At 42.7% G+C, this 12,382-nt stretch overlaps 1 protein-coding gene across 1 annotated transcript in view; it reads right to left on the bottom strand.

Moving 5' to 3' along the window:
• Positions 1-12,270, bottom strand: part of LOC149330931 (RNA polymerase II-associated protein 1) — a 39,309-nt gene extending 27,039 nt beyond the window's left edge. Inside the window, exons 1-10 of the mRNA XM_089561647.1 lie at positions 11,642-12,270; positions 9,817-9,894; positions 7,795-8,017; positions 7,095-7,238; positions 6,338-6,502; positions 4,813-4,937; positions 3,618-3,725; positions 1,912-2,013; positions 922-1,086; positions 452-577 (exon numbers count right to left, since the gene is read on the bottom strand). Of these exons, the coding sequence (XP_089417773.1) occupies positions 452-577; positions 922-1,086; positions 1,912-2,013; positions 3,618-3,725; positions 4,813-4,937; positions 6,338-6,502; positions 7,095-7,238; positions 7,795-8,017; positions 9,817-9,894; positions 11,642-11,974 (1,569 nt within the window). The 5' untranslated portion in view covers positions 11,975-12,270. The remainder of the gene's footprint in view (positions 1-451; positions 578-921; positions 1,087-1,911; positions 2,014-3,617; positions 3,726-4,812; positions 4,938-6,337; positions 6,503-7,094; positions 7,239-7,794; positions 8,018-9,816; positions 9,895-11,641) is intronic.
• Between the last annotated feature and the right edge of the window lie 112 nt (positions 12,271-12,382).

The raw sequence follows: 12,382 nt of genomic DNA on the forward strand, positions 1-12,382 counted from the left end.
TACTCACTGCGATAAAAATAAAAAATAAATACAGTAAATAATACAAAAATTAATAAAAGAAATATATTTTAGGATAGTGCTGAAGGCACCCCCGTAAACAGTTTACATGAAAAACTAAGAAGAAACGCTGAATAACATGAACAGCTGAACAAACGTGAATAATCCAGAGAGAGACCAAGAGAGTAAAACTTATTCAGTCAAATGCGGTCTGGCTTAACTAGGATAGGTTTTGACAGGGTCCTTTGCTTTCATACTATTCAAAACGGGGAAATATGCTAGTTTCATAACACTGCCTTATTCATCCCAATGATTTGCCAACACGCCCACTTTTATCCACAACAAATAGCAATTTGTCATGGTATGAAATGACATGGCAGGTATTGACATCCAGGTGTATGCTGGGTGCCCATGCATTATATATACATATGGGACAAACAAACAACTTCCTCACCTGCACAAGGTCCACCTGCGAGAAGTCCACATCTGGAATTTCACTGGCATTTCCGTACTCAGTGTCAGGTCTCAGGAAGAAAACATGGTGGCCATGTCGCCACAGAAATGCCCTGCCAAACAGTGCCTGCAAGGGAAGGAACCAATTATAGCCGCAATAAATAAGCAGACAAATCTCAGATTATTATGCCTAATAAGGGAGTAATTACTCATTGACATCCACCCGAGCGCAGCCATACGGCTACAAAGGAAAGCTATACAGCTTTCTCAGAAACTTCGGAGTTAAAGAAAAGTTCGTCCTGGTCCGGGGTTCGAACCCAGGACCACCGCTTCATCGGAGCAGTCGCTCTACGAATTGAGCTAACTGGGACGGCAATCTACCTTGGGGGATTGCCCTAAACATTATTATGCCTGTTTTACATTATATTACATTATATCACATTACAACAACCCTGGCTCTACAGTGCTTACCTGCTGAGGCTGGGAGACCAGCAACGCCTGCAGCACTGCCAACGCTGCGTCCACCGTCGCCTTATCATCGAGTGCAGACCGCACGAGAGGCGCCAGTCCCGACTGCAGCAGCTGCATGAGCAGGTCGCCTCCCTCCAGCCGGCCCACATAATGGCCAAGCCAGTGCTGAAAAAGAGAGGATTTTTAGCATTTCTTGTCTCACGAGTGGTGTCACCAGAAGCTGTGGACAGGCACTGTGGACTGCAGTTGTTGACAGAGCGTGTCTGCACGAACTAGTAATGAAAAGAAAACGGTGGTGTTGGTGGGAATTGAACCTGGGCCTCCGGAGTGCGAGACGGGAATTCTTCTATTCCGCCAAGACGATTCGACGTTTGAAGTTGAATAAAGGCGAGTCTAGTGAATGCACAGATGTCTCAGAAACGTATCTTCGAGATAGGTACTGAGGCATACATGAGTAATTATGAACATCTAAATTAGATATGTACATTTCCGGCTGGTAAATTTCCTCCGTGTTTGGAATGCAGTTGTAGCACCACCATGCGGCACCCACTGAAACTCCCCCTCGCAAAGCACGGAACTGGCCCAGCAGATGGCGTGCGCGTAGGCGAGATGACGGAGGCAGCAGTAAGTGAAATGCTTACGCATTACTCAACCTAAGCAGACTTAAGTACATTGGCTTCTAAAACTGTTATATCGACGCGACATTTTCAAGAGAGATTTACATGATGATAGTGAATTTTTATGGCGCAAGGGCATTTGCGGCCAAAGAGCGTATTTTCGTATTGCTCGAGGTGGGGTCGAAGACCCATTTCCCAGGCATTTCACCCTGAAAATGCATTCTCCACAACTGAAACAATGGCTGAGTGGTTGATTGATTGACTGGCAGATTGAATGCCTGGAAATCACTCGCCCTATGAGGGAAAAAAAAAATTTAAGCGCCTACTGGTTTCAGAAGAAAACAAAAAGTAAATAAAAAGTGGAAGCACTTACTTTGGTAAGAATGCGCTCCAGCAGCTGCAGTGCCAATAAACGCTGCGAACGCACTTGGCTCCGCAGAAAGCGCAGGATTTCCGCACTGCTGTAGCCAGCCATCTGAAAAGCCAGGCAAAGAAGTCGAAGTCACTTGTCCGATTTCCATATTCAAGCACACAATGTGAAGTGCCAACAATCCCTCTCTGGGTACAAATTGGTGGTGCACCATAAAAATACACAATTTAAGGAAGTAATTAAATTTAGTCTCCTAACACAGCAATCACATTACTCCCTTAAATGCTTTTCTTTATTTTGAGGCTGTTCTATTTTTCATGTGAAGTAACACAAAAAAAATGAACTGAAAATTATATTATTCCTTAATGTGAAACTTGAGTTCAGCTTGCTTTTCCGATATTTTGAGGCAGAAAACTCGGAGGACGCTTAATCTTTAAGAGCACACTGCGAAGCACTACTGCTTTGTTGCACAAGGTCTCTAAACTATCGCACTGAACGAATGCTCCTCGGTGGTGTAAAGTGGCGCGGTGCAACACTTGCCCGGCATTTGCTGCTCTCTCTAAGAGAGCATGTTGAAATGTGCTTCTCTCATTGCTCCAAGAAGGAAAGCTGAAGCCGCAAAGGACGAGTCTTCATTTGGAGCGGAATGTGAGGCACATGACTCGCACCTTCAGAGTAGTGCAGAAAAAATGGCATTGTTCCACAGTTTAGCTCTTTCTGAATTCAATGGTATAATATTATTTGAAAGTGCACCATAAAAACACAACAAAAACTTCTGTAAGGCTAGTCATGTAGGCACTGCACCAGCCATTCGGAGGAAAAACAGCGGAATGCGGACGTTCCAAAAATATCTCACAGCAGTGACTGATACCGGGATGTGGGGGAAGGGGCCCAGTTTTCAAATAAAACCAAGATGACGGCCATCAACAACATGGAAATTCTGCTGTATTTCGCTCCGAAATCACAATTTCCATCTTCGTAGGCGTGAAATATATAATTTTTAAGTAATTGGAGGTCAAATTAGGCCTTGAAACTTTTTAACATTTTTACGCGGTGCTTTAGAGTGTACAGATCCTGAATATGCCATTTTTTCAAAATCAATATTTTCACATTTTTTTTTTCATTTCAAGACCCGAGTCTCCCCTTAAAGGGTTAAGGGGCCCACAATCTTTGCGCAAGGAACTGCCCCACTTGGGCAAGGCAGTGCGTCGTTTTTCACAAACCCTCTGCCTGAAATGGAGGGGCTGCGGGGGTATCTGCCAGCTATTGCAGGTGGTTGTGGTGCACATTCTAAGCATGACAGCTATCTGCAAATACGTTTAGGAAGTCATTACGCAACATACAATGCAAACTATGTGTGACCCCTCTTGCCTGCCCCTGCCATACTCTCCTCCTTCACTTTCCACCTTACACCTTTCTCCCTTCCATCGCTATCCCCTCCTCCACATTTACATTCTCACCCTCCCCTTGTTATCGTCCCTACTTTCATCCTTCGCCGTGCTCCTTGCTTTGCTGTAGCTCTACTGGTTCACGGTGCTCCTTGCTTTGCTGTAGCTCTACCGGTTCACGGTGCTCTGCCAGTTGCGGCGATGATAACGACGACGACACAACACGCAAGCTAGGCCTAAGGGCTGCCCTTTAAGAAAAAGGGAGGTGAAGTATAAATAAATGGAGGTCTACAGAGAATGTCTTGAGGTAAAAACCCTGACCTCAGGTTGCTCCCCGTGGTGATGCAAACCCTTGTGCACGGGCACTTCTTGGGTGGGCGGCACCAGCTCTCCTTCAAAGTCGAAGCGCCCGACACAAGGTGCTCCATCCTGCACAGAACACAAAATAACACAGTGTGAGGGAGATCTCTATAATAAGCTCAGACAGATGTCTAAGAGAAATGTAAGGTACCTTTTGCCCAATGGCGTACGTTTTCAATCTGCCAATGTGTACCGCGCCCCATACCAGGTGTCTCAGCGAACACTTTCAAAAATTAAAAAAAAAAGACAGCCTTTTTAGGATAAAAAATATGGTTTTTGCAGCATAGTACTGCCAGTGTAGGCGGACACCAGACAACTGGTGGATCGTCTTAAGTAGTAAGCTGATTGAACAATTTTTAATAATTACCTTTTTAACTAATAGAGTTAGTTGCCTAGTTACAATTATAGATTTGTAGCCAGCCGTTACTAATAGCCATATCAGTTTTTAGAATTTTGATAACGTCATTACCCTCGCCAAAACTTGGCTGCATCGTGCGAAAACACATGTGCTTTCGAAAGCATGCAGGCAAAGCAACCCCTCCAGTGCATGCAACCAGATGAAAAAACCCAAATTTTGTCGAGTCACAGTGCTAAGGGTAATCACGTTTTCAGTACAGCAAAACATCATGAATACATACCCGGTTCATGTAATTCCCCAGTTCGTATGTTCAAAATCGTAGGCATTAAAAACACCCCATAGAGCTGCAGTAATTTTCTCCTGGTTAATCTCCTCGGATAATACGGTTTCTCCGCTACTACGTTCTAAATTTCGACAACTTTTGGCTGTATAATATGTTTAGCGACCAGCATGCAAACATACAAGCTGTTGAGAGGTACCAAGAGATGCTGACATTTCAATCCAGTGAAATTGTCAATAAATGCCTTTGTTCCACATTCAACAATGATATTTTTCAAAATTAGGTGGCTTGGATACTATGTTTACCTGGATAATACGTTTTTCCAGCATATTTTAACAACATATCAACAATTTGTTACCACACATGTGGTAGAAATATGTGGTAAGCATGCAAATATGTGGTTTGCAAGCTTACTAGGACCATTTCTGTGTTGAACATGGCATGCGCACTTTGTCCACATTCTAATGATAAGGCCCACAAAAATTTTTTGCAGACAACACAAAGCACAAGCTTTGCACCTTGGAGTGTGCAGCTTTGACTGGTGGAAGCATGGTCATCCACTGCAGCTTGTCCTTCTCAACATCGCTCATGTTGAGCCACTGCTTGGCTGCTTCCGACGGCTTGATTGGCAACTCCTCTTCGTCTGTAGGTTGCAGCAGAGAGAAAGACACGAGCAAAGAGCACGGATTACGGACAGCTACTCTTTTATCACATGATTAGAGTAATTTATTATTTAGTGCAACTGCATGGAATCTATCATTATCTAAAACGCAGGCAGCAATGTTGACAGGCAGTCGCAGAAATCATGATGAGAGGGCGGACCAAGACCATAGAAAGAAAGGTCACAGTTTGGTTACCAGACACATAACTTTTTCCATATGGCTTCAGGGTGATATTGCTAACAAACATCCCTAATTAACCACGTCAATGTGGAAATCTCGTAACACTGCTAATTCATCACGCTCTCACTATGCTTCAGTGTGACACTTCAAAAACGTCGTCAATTAGCCATGCTCATGCACTTTTATACAAGCTTACTTATGCCACACTGAAAAAAAAAAAATTGGGATTTCTAACCATACGTGCCACACAAAAGAACCACTATGATGTGCCACTTAGACGGCCTCTTTGCAGAAAACGAAGCCCCATTCATTGCAGGACAAATAAGTGTCGGTCATGGCTCCACTATGTCTAAGCAGAATATTCAAACTCTTCTTAATTCATAAATGCAGTAACTTTGGATCCCAGAGCAACATATACACAAACCCCAGATACAAAAGTGGAAAGACAGCCATGCTTTAAAACCTGATGCAACAGTCAAAAAAAGATGCTGTGACGGAAGCAGGTTGGGCTTTCAAGTGGGCAAAGGCCACAGCGTCCCTTTTTGTAGACAACAGAAGACTTTCATTGTTCGATGACTAATCTCGTCAGGTGTATCAGGGCGATCATCATCATCATCACCATCAGACTGACTACGCCCACTACAGGGCAAAGGCCGTTGCTTTTAGCCCAGCTGATTGTTTCACTCAAGAATGGGCATAGCACGGAATTTGTGTAATATCTAACCAATGAAAGGAACTAATCCAATGTATTTAGGGAAAACTTCCAAGGTGGAATATATTTGAATGAGAGGATAATAACTCCCTAATTGAAAGTATTAGGTGGACACTAATGAGTAATTGCTCCCTAATACAATGTTAGGCATGGTTCGATTGCATTACCACACATGGCATGCACAGGCATGTGTGACATTGGCAAGATCACACAGGTTCACTGAGATTATTATAGTGCAATTTTGTTAATAAGAACTCGCTAACTTCCTGTTCATTCAAACTGAGGTGCTGGTTCTGTCAACAGCAAGTGCATTAAAAGGTTTCCTTTAATTCAAACTCCACATAATTCAAAGCAATTTCTGACCCCTTTTGGGTTAAATTATCAAGATGAGTGTATTATTATTATAACACGACCGTTTAAGTTGTTTTGAGGTAAAGCCAAGTACCCACAGTGCCACTGTACAGTACAAAAACATCACACTAAACTTACCCAGGACTGGTGCTTCTGCCCTGACTTCTTCCGAGGCGTCAACACTGGTTCCAGAGGCAGCAGAGCTTCCATCTTTGTGATCGACAGCAGCCGCAGTGTCTGCTTTAGTTTCACTCATTTCAGGACCTTGCTTCGGCTCAGAAGGAAATAGTGCAGCACTTACATCTGCATACGCAACAAGAGATAACAGAACAAATAAACAAGCTTTCAAGCAATGCTTCCTGATGCATGTAATGTGCCACTAAAGACCAAACACCCAACACTTCATTTGAACATAAATTACTACCTTTCTTATGTATCACATATAATGAAAAATATAATAATCTATGTAGCAATTACTTTCACAAAAGTAAACAGGCGAAATCACTCTGGATGCCAGCGTAATTGGCTGATCTTCATTTCCTTATTCAACGAACACAGTAAAACACTTCTGTACTATGAAGTGTGCTTCTTCGCTAAATTTAATCAGAAACTTCATGGGCACATGTACAGTCTGAGGATGATAGAAGAGAGTAGACTTCATCTGGCCAGAGTGCATACAACATGCCCTTGAGGGGAGAAAACTGAAGGCAAGCAAAGCATGTCTCCTGATGAAACTTTCACTACAGTTTGCACATTCTGACACTGATGACAAAGAAAACATGTACGAAGCTATTGAACAAAATTTTATTCTAGAATAAATTTCTTTGTCGTTCAGAGCAATCCATGCCGCTCGGTTCGCAAAAAAATGCTGCATGCCAAGGGACATTTAGCATACCTGACGACTTCTGGCTTGTGCTTGATGTGGCAACATTATGGGGGCCGTCTTTTGGAGCCCTGCTGTAATTGGCATCTTCCCTTTTTGAGGTCTGCGATTCCGGAGGCTTTCGTCGAGATCGCAAAAAAGCCACTGTTTTGGGGTCTAAGTGACAGAAAAAAAATTGTCCGAATGATTAATCATACTTTGTGGGTAGCATGCTGCAAATCAAAAATGCCCATGTTTACGGGCATCTAAAGCCTATGCAATGAAATCTTCATCTTACAAAAAAGAGAGGAGAACAGTGTACCACAAGCTATAACGACAACTGTTTGGAGCAATCTAGCTGACCCACTTATAACAGGAACTGAGCTGCTATTAGTACAGCTCAACTAAACCTTTTCAGAATCAGCTCCAAGCTTTACATATTACAGAGGCGACACAATACGACGTCTCTCAAGGTGCCTTAAGGTAAAGCCAGGCACGAATTGTATTGAGCTGCATACTCATACCAAAAGTTGACATCAGTACATCCACTAGCTAAAAAAAAGAAAAATATTAGAAAGAATGATCAAAAGCTAGAGCATTTAGGTGGTTATAATAGTGCAGTGAGCCAAGAGGTCTTTGCGCAGATAGAACCACACTCCCAATTCCCTACCAGGCATTCATTTCTAAGCGCAGAGATGTAAATGACAGGCAGTGAACAAAAAAAGGTTCCCACCGAGCCGAGAGAGAAGCTCCTGTTGCGCCCTAATCTTCTCGTCGTGTGACATGGCTTCAAGACGTCCAAGGTTTTCCAAGTGCACTGTCTCACAGTCATCCTTCGACAGGACAGTGCTAGACGGTGTTGCCGGGGTCGGTTTTGGGGCAATTCGCTGTTGGTTGCCATCTTGCTTCTTCAGTCTAGATGCAAACAGGCTCTTGCCGCCCTCTAAGGTACATCCCTGAATTAAATAATTACTTCAGCATTACTGGTCACGTCATCTCAAAATGAGCTCGAGAGAGTGACAAAAAAGTAAATGATGGGCGTAACATCAAGAGAAAGAGAGTGTTTTACTGTGAAGCAAAGATATTTGTGCATTTAAAACTGCTGACATAATACTTTATCAAGGGTAGGGAGTATATCACATAGTGACGCATGGATCACTATGTAGTATTCACCTAAGACCGCTAAACAGTTAATAACTGAATTCCTTTTCACATGCTGTTTGAGTTTAAACAGCCAAACAGTGGCTCTGGTTTAAAAGTTCTGTACAGGACACTAGGGGCGTACAAAAGAAACCATGTAATTGCGGCTCGTTAATTTCTATACACCACAACGCTTAAAGCCAGCGTGTCTCAAGAGCTAGAATGATAACAAATGACAAATCAGCAATTGTACCACAAATTATTTATGCCTTATGTGGCCTACACTGAACTTTAACACCATAGCCACTGTTCAGATTTTGAAACTGAAACAGCAAGAGAGCAATAATTGTAAATTATTTGTCAGATGCGAGCAAATACCATGTACTGGTCGATGCTAACTAATGCCCTGTGCATCATTACAAAGAAGAAAACATCAAAGTGAAATTTTGATGTTTGTACAACTTCAACATGACTGAAGGTGATAAATCATCTGCTATAGACAACTGAGGCTAAGTGTTTAGTATTCCCCAGTGGTCTACCAATAAGCAAGGCATAAATAAGATAAGACTGGCAGTGGGTTATAAATATAGATGGGGTAGCTCATGTTAGGGTCCTAAATAGGCGAGTCCTTCCCAAAAAAAGAATCAGACAGACCTGGCTTTCTTAATCAGACGTCCTCCATTCACACAACACTGCCATTTCATTTCAGGCTTAGTTAGCAAAATATCCAACCTGTCACCTTGAAAAAGGGACTCTGGCATTGCTATACTCCGTTTCATACATGCAACGCTGCGGAGGTTTCTGAAGTAGTGCGTCCGCGAAACCATATTACTCCGCCACATATCATTCATTCTTCTCGAAACTCCGGTCATTGTTTAGACGAATACAAAGAGCGGTAGAAAAGAATGTAGTAGCATTGAAAATCACGGTCGAAGCTGAGAGGTGCTCAGTGTTCGGGTTCTCTGGCAATTTTTTTCACGGAGAGTGAACTACTTTTTGGGCGCGGATATAGTAGAAGCGATTCGCCCTACCAACCCCGTATCATACTGCCACGTGTACTTTTTGCTTCTCGAAATCTCGACGAGTCGCCGGACGAAAATGTGACAACAGGTAAAACGAAGTCTAGGAGGTGCCAGTCACGGCACTTGAGATTTTTCGCTACGAAATATGTTTGTGTTCACTTTGGTCATATTGCAAACTACTTTTTGGGAGCAGACTTTGCCTGTGCGAACAGGCGCGCTAGTTTTGGCAGTGTCGCCTGCTATGTATGAAACGGAGTATACATTACTGGAGATTAAGTCACAATAAATGGAGACAATTTTTATTTAAAATTTCACCGAAGTGCCACCATAGCAGCTAAATTGCAGGCACAACAATGCAAGTCTATTCCCACATGAAACTAGCAACCATTTCAACTCTGTTCTGACCTTTTCCACATGAGGCAGGAACTTTTTCAAGTTTCAGTGACAGAGATTTAACGAACTTAGAGTGAACATAGCCGTCTTTGCAAACCTAGACTCAGCAACAGCAAAAAAAGATACCTATCCCACAGCAGTCGTATAAAAAATAACATGCACAGAAGTGGGCAGAAAGACAAAAGAAAGTGGCTGCTCACAAAAACTTTTGTAGGCTCGGGAAATGGTGCAGTCGAGGCAGATGGAGGCTTTGCAGCGTCTTTGCTCACATTCCGTTCCTGTGAGAAGCCATCAAAAAGTATGCTGAGAGAGACACACGTAGACAGCGAAACAGAGAAATCACTTTGTTCTGGTCACATATTAAGCTCCTTAGGTATCGAATACTGAAAAATGTGTATGTGGTACATTCGGTGCATGCCTGATTGGCAGCTTGCTTCACAAGGTATCCTGAGAAAACCTGAAATGTGTGTAACTTAGAAAGCACAGCATAGAATGTTATGAGCTTTGGCAACCTTTGGGTCAAAGTTTTAGCGACTTCATTTTGACAGTTTAGATAAACCCTATTCCTCCTATGGCAGCCAACAGCAGGGTTAAACGTGGTGCAATTAGCTCTGTACCATTAAAGTTATTAATTCTTGCAAAGTAATGAGTAAAAGCATGCTGGATGCATGTTCTAAATTTTTCTGAATTATGGCCCATGTAACTGCTTCAAATGTATACTTGGAGTGCTGGAATATGTTAGATTAGGCATGGTTTAGAAATAGTAAAAAGTGAACTGACTGGATATATATTTATTATACATCAAACAAATTTCAGTGATATGTCTCACCCTTAAACACAGCATTCTTACTAATAATTAATGTGTATTGTCAATATGTCAAGATATTAAGATAACTTTTCACCATAAAGCCTGCCTCAAATTATTTTTACAGTCCACCTACAGAATGAGAAGTAAACGTTGGCTTTTTATTACTCAAAGCACCTCATTGCAATGACTATTTAACAGAGGTAAAAATGCAAGTACTGAGATTCTGGGGCACTCTAAACTGGCATTCCACATATCCAGGCGTAACAAGAATCATTCAGTGAGTCCCCTAAAAACAACGCACCTATCCTAACAAAAACTATGCAGCAGCAAATATCTGCACTTTTTGTAATGCTGTGTACTGGAACGTGTGAATGGAATTCTAACAGTAGTTATATTGTTCTATCTGCATGGAAAGCAAGGCATTTTGTTAAAAGAATTTGCCGCTCTAGCAGTTCCGTCCAGAAAGAACAGCAACTCTCACGAACACAATGAGCCCAACTTGGTTAAACCAAACCTATTCGCTCGAGATGCAATAGGCATGAAAACAAATCACACAGCAACTGCCATTGCAGATGTTGTGATGGTATGTGCCAATCCCAGTGCGATCATATCCTGATGGGACACTTGACACCGAAGGCTGGTTTCAGAAGAAACAAGGGGTCTAATATGGATGCAAATTGCAGTATCAGTAAATGCGGCATTTAGAGAGAACGCCAACAATTCGCATGGTTCGGTCCGGGCAGAACGCTAGACACAAAGTTCGACATAACCCACAAGGCTGTTTTAGACCCGAAATATCACTTAAATGACAACTACTGCAATTAATGAAGAATATCCTGGAAATTAAAGTTCAGTTTACATTCCTATATTTTACCATCACAGCAGAGATCTTCAATGTTACAAAGTATTTTGTGGCCAGGCTGATCTTTTTTTTGTTCGAGCTTATGTCATGTCACGAGCACTGACGCACAAGCCTTTGGTATGAGCTTCTTAATAATTCCTTACTATTACTAACTCTAGTTAGTGTGCCAGCATGACAAGAGCGGGTACTCATGTGCAAGAGCGGTATCTCACTCTAATGCTAACTTTGGTTCACTGGCCCAAATGTGAAAGAATAGACCGACTTAGCCATTGCGCAGTAACAATAAAGGAAGCTGGCTTAATTTGGCAAGCAATGTGGTGTTTTTTCTGAATGCACACACAGGAAAGTAGCTTACAATGACGTCACACAGCACTGACTCCACTTCCACATGTTCAACTTCAGGCAACTGACAGGCATTGACATCGTTGCCACCTGCGCGCACTAAGGAAGGTAGCCCTCGTAATCGATCACCAGTTGCTTCGCTAGAGTCCGTAGTGGACGTCTTTGCTTTGGTTGCTCCGGTGCCGGATTTCGACACCGGGTCAGTAGTAGTACCAGCGCTTTTCCGTTCCGCTCGCACCAGCTGTACCGAAGGCTTCTCGCCACTTCGCAAGAACTCCTCCTGCATCCGCATCAGTTCTTCATCCGTTTCCCCTCGCTTCGGACGGCGAATTACACCGGTATCCATCTTTGCAGTAGAGATCTTCGCGCAGAGCAGGCGGACAAGGGCGGACGGTTTTACTTGCAATATCCAACGTAAACCGCACGGCACTGAATGAACATTGTTCTTCAACTAAGCGGAGAACTGTGCATTACTGCATTCATGCCAGTTATGGCGAGAACGTCTTAGCACAGTTATAGTACAGTTGTCGCTGGTTGAGAGCCGGTTGTTGATACCTTGGATGCATCACACATCACGCATCGCACGCACTCCGATAGTATCACATGTGCGCGCGCTGGAACCACAACCATAGAGCTAATATACCAACTAATACATGATATTAACTAATGTCCACTATGTATTACAAACAACTAAACTCGTATTGGTCAAAAACATGTCACGTGAGACAAACGTCAGATACAACTTATTTGCAAT

Source organism: Amblyomma mixtum, chromosome 9 (assembly GCF_055824585.1).
Source record: "Amblyomma mixtum isolate Tamu chromosome 9, ASM5582458v1, whole genome shotgun sequence".
NCBI classification, from domain to species: domain Eukaryota; kingdom Metazoa; phylum Arthropoda; class Arachnida; order Ixodida; family Ixodidae; genus Amblyomma; species Amblyomma mixtum.